This window comes from Coregonus lavaretus (genome assembly GCF_964263955.1).
Source record: "Coregonus lavaretus genome assembly, chromosome: 27".
NCBI classification, from domain to species: Eukaryota; Metazoa; Chordata; class Actinopteri; order Salmoniformes; family Salmonidae; genus Coregonus; species Coregonus lavaretus.
The window spans coordinates 4,401,710-4,419,306 of record NC_140014.1 but is presented as its reverse complement, the minus strand read 5'-3'; the positions used below and the strand labels follow the sequence as shown (position 1 = coordinate 4,419,306).

Below are 17,597 nucleotides of genomic sequence, written 5' to 3'. Positions count from 1 at the left end.
ACAATTTTGACTTAAATCTACTTGAAAATCTATGGCAATACCTGAAAATGGTTGTCTAGCAATGATCAACAACCAATTTGACAGCACTTGAAGAATTCTGAAAAGAATACTGGGCAAATGTTGCACAATCCAGGTGTGGAAAGCTCTTAGATACTTAGTCACTGCCAAAAGTGGTTCTACAAAGTATTGACTCATGGGTGTCAATACTTATGTAAATTAGATATTTCTGTATTTCCTTTTCAATAAATTTGCAAAAATGTCTAAAAACATGTTTTCACTTTGTCATTATGGGGTATTGTGTGTAGATGGGTGTGGGGGAAAAAGCAATTTAATCCATTTTGAATTCAGGGTGTAACACAACCAAAAGGTGGAATAAGTCAAAGGGCATGTATATGGCTCTTGGTCTGGTCTACTCTGGTCTACTTAGTTAATTGACTTCCATTGAAAACTCGGAGTGGGATGTCACGCTTCCTCTTCCGTCTCTGGCTCCAGCCACTCTGCCACGTCATACAGGAGTGCTGTCAGAAAAAGGAGGAGGAAGAAAATATATCCTGGTTCGATCAATGATGTAAACTAGTGATACACCCGAAAAAGGAGATCGATCAAGTATTCATTCCGAGATTTATTCATCTGTACGTGTCCTTACATTGATGTCACCGTAAGTACATTGACATATTTTCTTGATTTAGCTAGCTACGTTAGCATAGCTGAAGAGCAATGTTGTGAAGTGTAGCTAACGTTAGCTAGCCCAGGAACGTTAGACCTCTGATTAATTATTTCATTAGATAGATAATTAATGAAATAATTAATCAGATGTCTAATATTAGGCTACTAACCAGCTAGCTATGTCAATTTCTGGCTAAGTGTATTGTAGAGTTGAGAAATTGGCTATTGGCTCTAATCTAGTCTAGATTAGGTCACATTTAGGGTTAGCTAGCTAGCTATAATAAACATATTAGCAAGAGATGGCATGTTAGCAAATGTCAGAAAATTGAAAGCTAGTTACTGTCATTAGCTAGCTAGTTGTAGTAACGTTAGCTTGTCAGGACAAAATTACCTATGAAAAGGTGGATACGTAGTAGTACGAAAGATTGTGGCAAAGATTTTTTATAACTAAACCATTGTTCTATCTGTGCTTGTGGCAACATAGCTACTGTGTCTTTTTATAAATAGTTAACATTTTATGACAGCTAGCAGTGGTGGAAAAAGTACCCAATGGTCATAACGTTACTTGAGTAAAAGTAAAGATACCTTAATTGAAAAGTAAAAGTGAAAGTCACCCAGTAAAATACTACTTGAGTAAAAGTCTAAAATATTTGGTTTTAAATATACTTAAGTATCAAAAGTAAATGTGATTGCTAAAATATACTAAAGTATCAAAAGTAAAAGTATAAATACTTTCTAATCCCTTATGTTAAGCAAACCAGAGGACACAATTTTCTTGTTTTTCAATTTACGGATAGCCAGGGGCACACTTCAACACTCAGACATAATTTACAGATGAAGTATTTGTGCTTAGTGAGTCCACCAGATCAGAGGCAGTAGGGATGTCCAGGGATGTTCTCTTGATAATTGCTTGCATTGGACCATTTTCCAGTCCTACAAAGCATTCAAAATGTAACGAGTACCTTTGGGTGTCAGGAAAAATGTATGGAGTACAAAGTACATTATTTTTTTTAGGAATGTAGTGAAGTAAAAGTTGTCAAACATATAAATAGTAAAGTACAGATATCTCCCAAAAAACTACTTAAGTAGTACTTTAAAGTATTTTTACTTAAGTACTTTTTACCACAGTCAGCTAGCAATGGATTAGCCTAACCATACTCTTCTAGATTCATCAAGGAAACTAGACCAGTCCTTCACTGTTTATGAAACAATTCTAGGCAAGACAATTGACTTTGACCACCATCACTCAGTACCCTTACTTGGTGAAAGTGGAGGTAGGCCTACATTCTTGTTCTATGGCTGCACCCAAGGGTGTCCACATAGTGGGGTAGGTCCAACTCCTGTTCCATGTCCTGGATAGGAGGAGCGTATGGGATGACATATCCTGAACACAATACAGTTGGGACATAGGAGATAAGGCGTTATTTCACTTTACAAAGCCAAGAGGAGAGAACCCCCCCCCCCCCATACTTTAGTAGTGTCATTCAATGATTCATACAATTTCCTCAAGTTGAATGTTAGTCACTCACTGACATTGTCTCTACCATTTTGGAAACTGCTCTGAGTGTCTTTCAACCCACTTTAGACTAATTTTGGCCTTCATTACTATTTGATACCGTATTTGCTCGGTTAAAGTCAACTGTCTGTGCAGCAGAACTGAACACAGAACTGAATTCGTCATTTCAAAAGTAAACATATTAAGCTAATATTGGAGAAAGGATTTACACACTATATACAGTCAGTATTTGATAAGTACATTCATTTTATTCCCACACCTTTAGGTCAGTTTCACTAACATTAAATGTGTGTGTGTGTGTGTGTGTGTGTGTGTGTGTGCGTGTGCAGAGCCTGTGGGATGCTGCTGGATGAGACACCACTATTCGATCCAGCTCTGCTGCAGGAGCTGGACTGGAGTAGCAAGACAGTGTCCTTCTCTCCCCCCATCTCCCCCTCCCAGCCTGGGGAAGGTCTGGTCCTCAGGCCCCTCTGCACAGCCGACTTCAACAGGGGTAAGGACACACTGCTTTACCTGGGTTGTGTTCATTAGGCACCAAACGGAAGAAAACTGACTGAAACAGGAAGGGCCTAGCTGGACTTATCCAATGGGAAACGGTCATTTGAGTTTTCCGTTGCAAAACCTTTTGCTACAGTGTTCCCTTATGAACACGACCCTGACTGACATATTCCAAATAATAAGACTGACTTAGCTGAACAACAATAAGAGACTGACTTGTCCCTTACAATAGTGGCATTCCTGAAAGTCAGTGTTTTCACAATAAGAGACTGACCTGTCTGGTTCAACAGTCATGCTTTCTATTCTATGTCTAAAATAAAAGTTTGAATGTAAGTTTCCTAATAGTTCCAATGTTGCTTTTGCTACACAGGATTCTACAAGGTGTTATCCCAACTCACAACTGCAGGGGATGTTACGCCAGAGCAGTTTATTAGTAAGTTCCAATCAAAGCCTAGGTATGGCAATACACATTGACTGGTTAATTTTGCCATATTATAAAGTGAATGTACATGCAGATTTTTCAAAGACATGGTATGTAAATCCTAAAACAACCATCAAAGAAATATTGATATGCTGAAGAGCTATACTGTTGTTTACTTCTAAGAACTAGTTCATATTTTATTTAACCTTTTATTTTGACAGGAAGTCATGCCGAGACCCAGGTCTCTTTTACAGATGAGCCTTGTATACACATCAATACACAAAAAGCAAAACACAATCATAGAAAACAAACACATTCTTCAGTAAAACGGTCCTCAATAAGCCTTTTGCCATATGATATCCTGTCTGTCAGATATAGATGCGCACACTATCTAAAATGATCCTTTATATTTTCTCATAGAGAAATTTGAGCAGATGAAAAAGACTGGGGACTACTATGTCGTCGTGGTGGAGGACACAAACCTGGGACAGATTGTTGCCACGGCCACATTGATCACAGAGCACAAATTCATTCATTCCTGTGCAAAGGTAGTGTTTACCAACAAGCAATCTACATTAAACCCTCCCTGGATCTATGTCAACTCATCTCCTTTATGATTTATGTACTTTGATTTAGGTCTAATCTTATAAGGCCAAATCTTGACAGAAGCACACGTAACATATCATTGCATTGATGACAATTGGATATTTAGCTAAAACCCACACGTTTGTCACATAGTTATTCAGCCCATTGAAGACTTCTGTATGTCTGACATGAGCTGACATTTTGTCTCATTCACAGAGAGGAAGGGTGGAGGAGGTGGTTGTCAGTGACGTGTGCCGGGGAAAACAGCTGGGGAAACTGTGAGTAGTCTCCACTGAGCTTAAAGGAAGAATCCACCCAAACATTTTATTTGGGGATTTTTTTCCATTAGTCCACTGTTCCAGTGCCAAAATGTTTTCAAGATAACATCATGATGTTGTGGCAAGTGACACTTTGCTTCTTGAAAATCCTATATCTTGACAAGAAGCAAAGTGACACTTGCCACATGATCATGTGTTATGCTGAAAACTTGACATGCAAAATATTTTGGGACTGTATTAACGGTGAAATAATGAAAAAATATAAACTCAGCAAAAAAAGAAACGTCCTCTCACTGTCAACTGCATTTATTTTCAGCAAACTTAACATGTGTAAATATTTGTATGAACATAACAAGATTCAATAACTGAGGCATAAACTGAACAAGACATGTGACTAACAGAAATGGATCATGTGTACCTGAACAAAGGGGGGGTCAAAATCAAAAGTAACAGTCAGTATCTGGTGTGGCCACCAGCTGCATTAAGGACTGCAGTGCATCTCCTCCTCATGGACTGCACAATATTTGCCAGTTCTTGCTGTGAGATGTTACCCCATTCTTCCACCATGGCACCTGCAAGTTCCTGGACATTTCTGGGGGGAATGGCCCTAGCCCTCACCCTCCGATTCAACAGGTCCCAGATGTGCTCAATGGGATTGAGATCCGGGCTCTTCGCTGGCCATGGCAGAACACTGACATTCCTGTCTTGCAGGAAATCACGCACAGAACGAGCAGTATGGCTGGTGGTATTGTCATGCTGGAGGGTCATGTCAGGATGAGCCTGCAGGAAGGGTACCACATGAGGGAGGAGGATGTCTTCCCTGTAACGCACAGTGTTGAGATTGCCTGCAATGACAACAAGCTCAGTCCGATGATGCTGTGACACACCGCCCCAGACCATGACGGACCCTCCACCTCCAAATCGATCCCGCTCCAGAGTACAGGCCTCAGTGTAATGCTTATTCCTTCGATGATAAATGCGAATCCGACCATCACCCCTGGTGAGACAAAACCGCTACTCGTCAGTGAAGAGCACTTTTTGCCAGTCCTGTCTGGTCCAGCGACGGTGGGTTTGTGCCCATAGGCGATGTTGTTGCCGGTGATGTCTGGTGAAGACCTGCCTTACAACAAGCCCTCAGCCCAGCCTCTTTCAGCCTATTGCGGACAGTCTGAGCACTGATGGAGGGATTGTGCGTTCCTGGTGTAACTCGGGCAGTTGTTGTTGCCATCCTGTACCTGTCCCACAGGTGTGATGTTCGGATGTACCGATCCTGTGCAGGTGTTGTTACACGTGGTCTGCCACTGCGAGGACGATCGGCTGTCCAGCCTGTCTCCCTGTAGCGCTGTCTTAGGCGTCTCACAGTACAGACATTGCAATTTATTGCCCTGGCCACATCTGCAGTCCTCATGCCTCCTTGCAGCATGCCAAAGGCACGTTCACGCAGCTGAGCAGGGACCCTGGGCATCTTTCTTTTGGCGTTTTTCAGAGTCAGTAAAAAGGCCTCTTTAGTGTCCTAAGTTTTCATAACTGTGACCTTAATTGCCTACCGTCTGTAAACTGTTAGTGTCTTAACGACCGTTCCACAGGTGAATGTTCATTAATTGTTTATGGTTCATTGAACAAGCATGGGAAACAATGTTTAAAACCTTTACAATGAAGATCTGTGAAGTTATTTGGATTTTTACAAATTATCTTTGAAAGAGGGTCATTCTGTTTATTTAGTTAAGACTTAATTGGTAGTCCTTGCCTCTCTTCCAAACCCTGTTCTGTAAAACATGGATGTTACATTTCACAGTTCAGTGAGGATGTAGCTTTAGCCAACTTGTCTGGCAAAACAAGGCAGGCTATTGTCCTTTTGTTAAACTCTTCGTTAACGGTTCTTGTTTTCTCTCACCAATTTCAGGTTAGTGTCGACCCTCACTCTCCTCAGCAAAAAACTAGATTGCTATAAAATAACACTGGAATGTGCACCCAACAACGTGGCCTTCTACAAGAAGTTTAGCTACTCTGCATCAGACGAGACTTACATGCAGTGTCGATTCTTTGATTGAGGTCAGGAAACGTAGTTCTCCCTCCCTGGGATTTGACTTGAATAAATTGGTTCCAGGACATTGTCATATTGGTTCAACAGCCTAGGACCCCACAAAGTTCAAGTCGTCTCCCCACCATCAGTCACTGTCCCTCTGGTCACAAAGCTACCTCACCTGGGGGAGATTTGGCATTGTGTCCCTGGCTTCCCCAGCTTCTTAACAGAATGTCAATCCAGTCTGGAATTCGGGGACTCTGCGCTTTATAGGAAACACATTGAATAATTTTTCATTTTTTGATTCACAAATTTAAGTGTTAAGAGGGTTTTAGTTAATATTTACATCAAATGTTAAAATTGCAATATTAAAATTTGCAGACTGGTCCACATGTGAGATATGCAAAGGCAAGTGTGAAAAGTCAAACTGACACACGTACAAAGACCATTTGGTAACGGTTCAATAACACTTTAGTTGGAATGATACCTTAATGTAGGCCAGACAACCTGGGACATTCATTATGCTAAGGTACTGCATATTTATTTTGAGAAATTTGACAATCACCCACTCAGATTGTATTTTCTGTTCATTGGCAAAGACTTTGATCTTTGTGCCCATTAGACAAATAACTGTGCTTGCAACCTATTGGCCTACGTGTAATACAGAATTGCTGTCAAGTTTGAAGAGAGCCCTTTCAATATTTTATATATATATATAATGATGCTTTCACTAGTGATCAACGGTACATCGGTTATTTCAGACCTCAGGAAGTTTGTTCTACACAAGTAAAATCATGTATAGGTTTGAGGGAATTCTGTTCAATAAAATACATAGCTATGTTTGGTATGAAGATATGGTTAAAGAATTGCCATAAATGTTTGTGGGGTAAATTAAATGTAATTGTGAAAGCTTATTTATTCAACCTTAGATTTTTTCATAATTATGCATTTAGCCTTGGCAACTGGGGACATTTGTATTCTATTTATTTAGAATAAATTCTATGTAAAATGCAAATAAATTCTTTTTACACTGGTTGTTACTTTGTTGATCAAAATACAAAAACCTGACAGAATATTTGGGAGCATTGTGTTAGTGTGTTAAATTGATAATATAAAGAATGCTAGAAACAGGCTAAAAATAGCAGTACAAAAGACATAAGTTAGCCGTTTGTTTATTGAGCAGTGGGTCATTAATTCTCTGGCAAGCTGTTTTTCTAAATGTTATATCAATACGAATCCATTGTAAACCTGATCTGTCCAACATTCCCAATTCCCTAATGTGGACCTCAGCATAGGGCATTTACTTCCTATTCCTGTCCCTTACGCCAACTGCCCCCTTCTGGCGAAAAATTATTCAAGTATCAAAAGTGCATTATTGCAATACTGTCCCGCTGCAAATGCAAAATGCTTGAAATGCTATAAAACTGCGTAAAACCTTCAGTGCATGCAGCTCAACAACAAAAAATCATTTAAGAAATTGTACCCCTCTTCCTTCGGTCTCAGACGTCAGGAAGTGGACCCAATGCTCCCCCACCCCCTTTAGAAAAGTTTAAATATTTACATTTTTTTTAAATCAATACAAAAGTTTAAAAAAAAAAAATGCACTGTATGTGACGACAGCTATCTGCATAATAAGCCTATACGTTCTGCTCAGCAGTGACTTGCATCCCCCAGAAATCCTAGTCTTCCTCCAGGCTTCGTTTCAGGCTGCCTGTGAGGAACAGATTCACAGAGTCAAACATCCATAAAGAAAGACTGGTGTTGAGGTTAATAAACTGTAAAAATCTGAATTTCATGGGATGAAAACCAGTTGGGCATGTTTCATTGCATACATTCTGCCCAGTGACTGATAAATAAGCTCCTCCCCCAACTGCAATAGACTTCGTTCTAGGTGGTTCGTAAGTCATCTCAAATTCACCCACGGTGACAGACGTGTATGGTAAACGTGGAATAAGCCTAGGTTCTTGGAACGGTCACCTGAATGAAAGTTGCACACACTGACCTGGCATTCCAGCATGAAGGGAGAACGCTCTGCCCAGCTGTATTGGTGACATCTTGATGGTCAGTTTAGCTGAGTAGATCGCTTCATATTCCTAGAAAACAGAGATGGAGGGCGCAATGTTACAAACATTGACAGAAAAGTCTTGTTTTGAGGAGACATTTATCTGCCACATTTAATGTTGAAACCCATTGAATATGCCATTTAAGTATAAGTGGTCAAAGCTGTTTGGAAGGTTGAGTTCACGACTTGAACTACAGAGGACCCTACCTGTAATTGATGCACAAAACCCACGTTAGGGTTGATGCAGAATCTCCTCTCCTGAACGTGGCTGAAAGCATCCCTGCAGAAGAACCAGCAACATACAGCAGGACATTTTACTAGATCTTTGGTCACCATGCAGCTGGACAGCAGCAATTCATGTAGTGAACTCAATATTATGTCAATGAACTAGAGCGATATGGACCAAAATCCATATTGCAAAGAATTGTTTTTTTTGTTGCAATAATGATAAATCTGCGATTAAATTACGGTAAATACTTTTTGGGAGAGGTGCTAGCTGGCGATAAATGTAAACTACTGAAAAATATAAACGCAACACGGAACAATTTCAAAGATTTTACAGAGTTTCAGTTCATTTAAGGAAATTAGTCAATTGAAATCAATTAATTTGGCCCTAATCTATGAATTCCACATGACTGGGCAGGGGTGCAGCTCCTGAAACATGGGACCAACACTTCACGTTGCGTTCATATTTTTGTTCAGTGTATTTTGCTCGATAACGAATACAACGTTAAAAGTTTAGTGGACATTTAGTTTACATTAGCGGCAGGGCTCTAGACAATTTTTTCCAGTGCCAAGTAAGACAACTGGTAGCCTATGATTCAAAAAGTAAGCTATTACATTAACATATCCAGGAAATGCATGATTTATATTTTTATGTGCAACTTGTCAAAATAGAATGCAGAATTGTCCGATTTATTTTTGGCTCTTTAGAGAATTGCAGATATCTTTCTGCATTATTGGCCTATACAGTGCATTCGGAAAGTATTCAGACCCCTTCACTTTTACCACATTTTGTTACGTTACAGCCTTATTCTAAAATGATTAAAAACAAAAAAATGCTCAATCTACACACAATACCCCATAATGACAAAGCGAAAACAAGTTATACATTTGTACAAATTTATTTTAAACTAAAACAGAAATACCTTACATACATAAGTATTAAGACCCTTTGAGAGTCGAAAATAGGCTCAGGTGCATCCTGTTTACATTGATCATTCTTGATGTTTCTACAACTTGATTGAAATGAGTCCACCTGTGGTAAATTCAATTGATGGGAAATTATTAGGAAAGACACCTGTCTATATAAGGTCCCACAGTTGACAGTTTATGTCAGAGCAAAAACCAAGCCATGAGGTCGAAGGAATGGTCCTTAGAGCTCCGAGACAGAATTGTGTCGAGGCACCGATCTGGGGAAGGGTACCAAAAAATGTCTGCAGCATTGAAGGTCCCCAAGAACACAGTGGCCTCCATTCTTAAATGGAAGAAGTTTGGAACCACCAAGACTCTTCCCAAAGCTGGCCGCCCGGCCAAACTGAGCAATCGGGGGAGAAGGGCCTTGGTCAGGGAGGTGACCAAGAACCTGATGGTCTCTCTGACAGAGCTCCAAAGTTCCTCTGTGGCGATGGGAGAACCTTCCAGAAGGACAACCATCTCTGCAGCACTCCACCAATCAGGCCTTTATGGTAGAGTGGCCAGACGGAAGCCACTCCTCAGTAAAAGGCACATGGCACCTAAAGGACTCTCAGACCATGAGAAACAAGATTGAACCCTTTGGCCTAAATGCCAAGCGTCACGTCTGGAGAAAACCTGACACCATCCCTACAGTGAAGCATGGTGGTGGCAGCATCATGCTGTGGGGATGTTTTTCAGCGGCAGGGACTGGGAGACTAGTCAGGATCGAGGGAAGGATGAACAGAGCAAAGTACAGAGAGATCCTTGATGAAAACCTGCTCCAGAGCACTCACTGGGGCGAAGGTTCATCTTCCAACAGGACAACGACCCTAAGCACACAGCCAAGACAACACAGGAGTGGCTTCGGGACAAGTCTCTGAATGTCCTTGAGTAGTGGCCCAGCCAGAGCCCGGACTTGAACCCGATCAAACATCTCTGGAGAGACCTGAAAATAGCTGCGCAGCGACACTCCCCAGCCAACCTGACAGCTTGAGAGGATCTGCAGAGAAGAATGGGAGAAGCTCCCCAAATACAGGTGTGCCAAGCTTGTAGCGTCATATCCAAGAAGACTCGAGGCTGTAATCGCTGCCAAAGGCGATTTAACAAAGTACTGAGTAAAGGGTCTGAATACTTATGTAAATGTGATATTAAAGTTTTATTTTATACATTTGCAAAAATAAAAAAATAAAAACTGTTTTTGCTTTGTCATTATGGGGTAGTGTGTGTAGATTGATGTGGGGGAAATCAATTTTAGAATAAGGCTGTAACGTAACAACGTGAAAAAAGTGAAGGGGTCTAAATACTTTCTGAACGCACTCACAGAAAGCTACGAATCTCCTCTCTAACTAAAACAATAGTTGCTTTGAAAACTATTTTTCCCACAAGAGCATTTTGAACGGTCATATGCTTGTGCTTCTCAGAATGCATCTCTCCCTCCTCTGCGTGGATCGTGGGGAGAGGGAGTGAGAGTCCGCAGCGAAACAGGGACAGGCAGATACTTTCATAGCAAGACTCAACATAATGCATAGGATTTTACTGTTGACCAAATTATGGTTTTAGAACAATCCACAGGAACGTTGTGTAGGAAAATCACCCAGAATTACCGACGTTTGCTTTGGTAAGAGGAAGGCAATGTCAGTTTCGGTTTATCGTCCCAGCTCTACTCTGAACTAGCTAGCAATAAATTAAGCCTGCTTGGTTTGTTGAAAGGTCTTACCTGTATTTCACACCAAATGTCTCCATAAGGTATGCAATAACTAAGGCAGCACTGAAAGGAGAAGAGATAATTATTTAGATTGATACTGGTCTTCATCTTTAAGTAACAGAATATCAATCATTTACATTTACATCATTTAGCAGACGCTCTTATCCAGAGCAACTTACAAATTGGTGCATTCAACTTATGATAGCCAGTGGGACAACCACTTTTTTTTCTTTAATGGGTGTGGGGGGGGCAGAAGGATTACTTTATACTATTCCAGGTATTCCTTAAAGTATTCCTTCAAGATCAATAGACAGGCAGGGAATTAGGGTATTTTCAAACACTGGATCTGTTCAAAATCAAATATTTTACATGAGGAGAGGTAACCAACCTTCTTGATATCCCTGCATTTCCATGAACTAGTACCTTTCCTATGTGAACAAGACAAGGAAAGAGTCAAGATAGATTTCTATGGGGAAATAGTATATGTGTATCGCACAATCCAACAATTCTCCAGGTGCAGGGTACAAGAAATGTCACATACAGTGCCTTCAGAAATACTTTTCCCACATTTTCTTGTTACGAAGTGGGATTAAAATGGATTTGTTATTTTTGGTCAATAATCTACACAAAATACTCTAAATGTCAAAGTGGAAGAATACTTTTTTACAAATGTTAGAATTTATGAAAAATAAAACACTATCTACACTCAACAAATATATAAACGCAACATGTAAAGTGCTGGTCCCATGTTTCATGAGATGAAATAAAAGATCTCAGTAATTTTCCATATGCACAAAAAGCTTCTTTCTCTCAAATTTTGTGCACAAATTTGTTTACATCCCTGTTGGTGAGCATTTCTCCTTTGCCAAGTTAATCCATCCACCTGACAGCTGTGGCATATCAAGAAGCTGATTAAACAGCATGATCATTACAGGTGCACCTTATTCTGGGGACAATAAAAGGCCACTAAAATGTGCAGTTTTGTAACAACACAATGCCACAGATGTCAAGTTGAGGGAGCGTGCAATTGGCATGCTGACTGCAGGAATGTCCACCAGAGCTGTTGCCAGAGAATGTAATGTTCATTTCTCTACCATAAGCCGCCTCCAACGTTGTTTTAGAGAATCTGGCATTACGTCCAACTGGCCTCACAACCGTAGACCACCTGTAACCACGCCGGTAGTTGTCTGTAATAAAGCCCTTTTGTGGGGAAAAACTCATTCTGATTGGCTGGGCCTGGCTTCCAGTGGGTCGGCCCGGCTCCCAAGCGGGTGAGTTTATGCCCTCCCTGGCCCACCCATGGCTTTGCCCCTGCCCAGTCATGTGAAATCCATAGATTAGGGCCAAATTAATTTATTTCAATTGACTGATTTCCTTATATGAACTGTAACTCAGCATAATCTTTAAAATTGTTGCATGTTGCGTTTATATTTTAGTTCAGTATAGATTAGATAAGTATTCAACCCCCTGAGTCAATACATGTTAGAATCACGTTTGACAGCGATTAGTCTTACTGGGTAAGTCTCTAAGGTCGACATATATTTTCAAGAAGATTTAGGTCAAGAATGTAACTCGGCCACTCAGGAACATTCACTGTCTTCTTGGTAAGCAACTGCAGTGTAGATTTGGCCTTGTGTTTTAGGTTATTGTCCTGCTAAAAGGTGATTTCATCTCCCAGTGTCTGGTGGAAAGTAGACTGGACCACGTTTTCCTATAGGATTTTGCCTGTGCTTAGCGCCATTCCGTTCCTTTTTTATCCTGACAAACTCCCGAGTCCTTAACGATTACAAACATACCCATAACGTGATGCAGCCATCACTATGCTTGAAAATATGGAGAGTGGTACTCAGTAATGTGTTGTATTGGATTTGTCCCAAACACAAACTTTTTGTCCTGAATACAGTATTAATTGCGTTGCCACATTTTTTGCAGTATTACTTTAATGCCTTTTGCAAACAGGATGCATATTTTGTTATATTTGTATTATGTACAGGCTTCCATCTTTTCAATCTGTCAATTAGGTTAGTATTGTGGAGTAACTACAATGTTGTTGATCCATCCTCAGGTTTCTCCTATCACAGTCATTAAACTGTTTTAAAGTCGCCATTGGCCTCTTGGTGAAATCCCTGAGCGGTTTCCTTCCTCTCCGGCAACTGAGTTAGGAAGGACGCCTTTATCTTTGTAGTGACTTAGTGTATTGATACACCATCCAAAGTGTAATTAATAAATTCACCATGCTCAAAGGGATATTCAATGTCTGCTTTATTTTTTATTTTATTTATTAAGCTAATTTCTACTCCTGAACTTATTTAGGCTTACCATAACAAAGGGGTTGAATACTTATTGACAATACATTTTTGAAAAACAATTCCACTTTGACATTATGGGATATTGTGTGACAAAAAAATCTAAATGTAATCAATAAAAAATTCAGGCTGTAACAACAAAATGTGAAAAAAGTTGGTGTGAATACTTTCTGAAGGCACTGTAGAAGGAAAATAAGTACCTGCACATTGTTGTATGCGCACAGTTTTTTGGAATGAAATTCTAAAGACAATATTCAATCCAATTAAAGAAATTTTTATTACCTCCGCTTGCTAAACAGCCATCAATAAATTCTTTAGTCTGTGGATAGAGGGGAAAATACATTTATGCCTACTAACAATACCATGGCAGGTCAGGCTGCAGTACATTGTAACATTATCCACCACATTCAGCTCATGCTGAAACTCACCATAGGGAAATATCTAATTATGTTTTCCACAGGATTGTCGGCAATATCTAAAACGAGGTATCTGAAAACAGAAGAAAGCAGGCCACATTAATTAGCTGATAGATTGAGTGAGAGATGTCATTGGCTGAGTTTTAAACACATGTACCGTACCCATTCTCAGTTTGTTTCTTACCTAAATTTATGTGGGAAGTTGGCCTTTATAAAATTTGCCTCAATATCTTGGCGAACACACACTAAATGCGTTATCTCCTGTCTTTCAAGGATGGAAAGCTAAAAGAGGACAAAAGGTTTGAGTTAACAGCACATTGTACAATCTCAAAGAAAAGTTATTTTATGGTCCAGGACCTTCAACATTTTGATGACCAATCTTAAGGGCCATCCACCCAAGGATGCTAACTATAAGAATGAACTACACAACTATAAAAACGTTGGCGAACATCCACACTAGAGGAAAGTTTATCGTTCTACAGTACACCGGTCAATCAACTGATCAACATATCCTACTGCACGCTGTAGGCCTATTAATACAGCCTGGTCTCAGACTAGACGTAGTAAACGTAAATCCAGGACACTCAAATTAGTATGATATGTTATGTTTGGTATGGTTACATAAGACAGGTTACTTAAAGAGTAACTCATGAACAAAAAAAAACCTTGGAATCCAGATGTTTTAGGTTTAGCTAGCAGGTGACAGTGCATCTTATTTGGCAATGGTGTTGCTGGTGTGCAAATGTACTTTGCATGATGCTACCTTGACTAGGCTACGGATGTAACACAATTCAAAAGGCAGTAAGGCACATTTCTGCATATGACAAAATTCAACGTTTGTGCTTACCATTTCATACACATCTATGTGCTTTTACAAAGAAAAAAAACATCTAGGCTATGAGGATTTAGATTTGTAGCTATATCCATCTGCACAAGAAATAGATGACAATTGTGGTCATGTCAACTCCTATCTTTTCCAAACTGCTATAACTGATTGGTGGCACAGTCCACTAAATACAGTTGGCTCATAGTTCAATGGTTGTGAGTTCTAAACCCACATAGGGAAGATATCTTTACTTTAAAAAAATGTTTTATCCTTGCTTTACAATATTCGTTCCGTACCCTCACACTTCCAATTCTGAAAAGTGAAAGCATACCTGTGAGAGGGATCACACCCTGGTAGTAGTTGTAGGTTTTTATACAGTACCCAAAACCAGTCTGAGTTCATTTGACCATTGGAAAAAAGAGTTACTCCGTAAATACTGCAATGCGGTTTGGATTTAATTGAGCCCCTAATCTTCAGTTTCAAGGTGATGATTGCACTTTTCTTCCCAACACAATACCGCAATAAATGTGTCCCATGGGGGATTCGAACTTACAACGCAAGTGACATTAGATGTCAGAAACTCTGCACCTTTAAAAGGTAACTATCAACTCCAATTTCAGCCTCTACCCAACCCCTTCAAATAAAATACAAAATGCATTCAGGTGAGAAGTTGTTGGTGGGGGGGAATTGCTCATAAATATTCATTTTTGGGTGGGTAAACGTAGATGTACCTGATCCCAATACTTTCTCACTAAAGCATCCGTACCAGAAGTCCACTGGCACGCTCTGATAATAAAATGATGTGCATCGCAAGTAAACACTGCTCTGACTAGTTAGCCTAGTGGTAAGGTGCCGAGTGCCTGACATCTATTGCCACTTGCAGTATGAATTTGAATCCCTATGGGGCGCCAATATGTTTTTGTTGAAATGTGAACTCATTTCTTGCAGTATTGTGTTAGGAAGAAAAGTGCAATAATCACCTTGAAAATGAAGATTAGGGGCTCAATTCAATCCAACCCACATTGCAGTATGTATGCAGTAGCTCTTTGTTGCCATTTTGAAGGTACAAACTCTGCCTTCCCGGCGGGACCAGAGAGCAAATCAAGTGCACTATTGGCCTACCGCTGGCCAATAGGATGGCTCAGATTACCGTGTCTGCAGTAATGTAGCAGGCATAAAAGAAAGCTACAGCCAAGTTGATACTGTGAGATTTCAAAATGTTTAAAACCATGACAAGAGAGAGACTGTCAATGAATACAGCAAAGAGCTGCTGCTTTCATGAGTGAGTTCATGTTTAAATTCTTACTCAGCACTGTCAACACTTTGTCAACACTTGACTACTGACCCGTAGCACACACATCTGTAGCCATGAAGTGCTTTGCAAAGGCTGGTCATGACTCACATCAACACCATTATCCCAGAAACCCTAGACCCACTCCAATTTGCATACAGCCACAACAGATCCACAGATGATGCAATCTTTATTGCGCTCCACACTGCCCTTTCACACCTGAACAAGACTGATTTATTGAATGAAGTGTGTTACTGCTTGACTGGTCTGGAATAAAGGCCTGCACCAACACCTGCAGATCAGAATAGCCACCCCTGTTTTAATTATGGTATACCAACTTACCTTGCTTTTCATAGCAGCTGAGTAGGGACCTAAAAACAGGCCTGGTAGAATTTCCTAAAACAATGGAGAAACATGTTTTGGCATCATTATGAGATGACATGATTTATTGTAGCCAGTATGATGACTCAGCAGTCACTTCTGTTGGCCGTTTCATGAATTCCACTTTGGGGACAAAAAGGCATAGCTACCTGCATTTCTCGTCTCATTGGATACGCCCAGTCCTGTGGAAGATATCAGAAATGTCAAGGGATGTTAGCTGGCAGGCTAACTAGCTACTTAACAGTATATGACTAAAATGCAAAATGCAAATATTCTTAAATAATCACTGCAGCCACCAAACCCAAATCGCCGGTCAGTAGTCAACTGACAAGATTCCCTGTGTCTTGTAGCGAGAATATCTAGCTTCTAAGTTACACTTGCCAGTGGGACAACACACTGAACAGCTTCGACTGGCGATATATTGCTAGCTAGTTAGCAAACGAACTAGATAGTTAGCTGACGTTAGGTAGCTTGTTAGCGGAACACATCTAACTTTGAGCAGAAATATGATTAAAGAGCATTAAAAAATGCTTCAGACAAGATTACATTGAACTAAAGTCATATTTCTCGAGTGAGATCGATGACATGTTATTAGACTAACGTTACGTTCATCTTACAAGGGCTGTTTTTGAGTATGCTAACTAACGTTAACTTGCTCTGCTAACCAGAGAGATTTAGCTAGCTAGCTGCATTAGCTTGCATACTAGAACTTACCAATAGGTCCTCCTTACACGGAGGAAGGGACGGGAACTGAAGTTTATTCTCCTCGTCCATCTTGCAGTGTTCTCAGGCGCCGGTGCCCCGGCCTGTCGCACGATTTCGGTGGTTTGCTAGCTAAAACTGTACAATTGCAGGAGTTTGTTTTGAGGTTGCATATGCGTGTCCGCCATGCTGCTCCTTTTCGGAGGAGTCACGTGACCAGAAATAAGTACGTCACCACGTAGACGTGCTCTCAGCCTCTCTATGTAAATAAATGGTCATTGCAACGCGGGATCATTGGGACGTCACTATCCAATTGAAGTTAACATTGAAAATATAGACCATTTTCTGTGTTTGCAAACGTTGCCGCACGAGGGCGATGTGCGCAAGTTGGTGGTAGAACAAGTGGGAGTTCTTGTAGAACGCCAGCAAGGCTCCTCGGCGAGAGAGTTGGTGTGAGGTCGGTCTAGAGCAGGGGTGTCAAAGTCAAATGGACGGAGGGCCAAATAAAAAATTTAGCTACAAGCCGAGGGCCGGACTGTTCGAATGTTCATTGAAAAATTTTTAAATGACGCATATAGTCTAGTGAACCTAATTGAACCTACTGAAAACCTAACAAATATATTCCAATATGATCAGATAAATAAAGCAATATTTTCTTATGGCTCTGTCAGTAATCTTTAATTTTCAACAGACACAAAAGACAAATTTCCTTTATATAAAAATCCCCATAACATGAACATTAAAT

The 17,597-nt window shown here is 40.3% G+C and overlaps 2 protein-coding genes across 2 annotated transcripts; one reads left to right on the top strand and one right to left on the bottom strand.

Moving 5' to 3' along the window:
* Positions 1 to 507: 507 nt before the first annotated feature.
* gnpnat1 (glucosamine-phosphate N-acetyltransferase 1) lies at positions 508 to 7,020 on the top strand. Its single transcript, XM_084144129.1, has 6 exons — positions 508 to 658; positions 2,512 to 2,675; positions 3,051 to 3,113; positions 3,522 to 3,649; positions 3,903 to 3,964; positions 5,868 to 7,020. The coding sequence occupies exons 1-6, from the start codon at positions 651 to 653 to the stop codon at positions 6,013 to 6,015; spliced, it is 573 nt and encodes a 190-aa protein (XP_084000255.1). The 5' UTR covers positions 508 to 650; the 3' UTR covers positions 6,016 to 7,020.
* A 106-nt stretch (positions 7,021 to 7,126) lies between these two features.
* Positions 7,127 to 17,070, bottom strand: LOC311102743 (serine/threonine/tyrosine-interacting protein A-like). The gene is made up of 11 exons (XM_084144128.1): positions 16,865 to 17,070; positions 16,300 to 16,332; positions 16,112 to 16,165; positions 13,837 to 13,934; positions 13,665 to 13,725; positions 13,519 to 13,555; positions 11,319 to 11,358; positions 10,943 to 10,993; positions 8,257 to 8,329; positions 7,990 to 8,080; positions 7,127 to 7,698 (listed from the first exon to the last, which is right to left on the bottom strand). Exons 1-11 carry the CDS (start codon positions 16,922 to 16,924, stop codon positions 7,667 to 7,669), a joined length of 630 nt encoding a protein of 209 aa, XP_084000254.1. The 5' UTR covers positions 16,925 to 17,070; the 3' UTR covers positions 7,127 to 7,666.
* Positions 17,071 to 17,597: the final 527 nt, after the last annotated feature.

Excerpts from the sequence above, each read along its gene's own strand:
- gnpnat1 (XM_084144129.1), top strand. Across the intron at positions 3,114-3,521 it reads TACGCCAGAGCAGTTTATTA|AGAAATTTGAGCAGATGAAA; the intron begins GTAAGTTCCAAT and ends ATTTTCTCATAG. Across the intron at positions 3,965-5,867 it reads GGAAAACAGCTGGGGAAACT|GTTAGTGTCGACCCTCACTC; the intron begins GTGAGTAGTCTC and ends CACCAATTTCAG.
- LOC311102743 (XM_084144128.1), bottom strand. The coding sequence starts at position 16,924 with ATGGACGAGGAGAATAAACTTCAGTTCCCGTCCCTTCCTCCGTGTAAG. Across the intron at positions 13,556-13,664 it reads TAATTAGATATTTCCCTATG|ACTAAAGAATTTATTGATGG; the intron begins GTGAGTTTCAGC and ends CTCTATCCACAG. Across the intron at positions 8,330-10,942 it reads ACATTTGGTGTGAAATACAG|GGATGCTTTCAGCCACGTTC; the intron begins GTAAGACCTTTC and ends GTTCTTCTGCAG.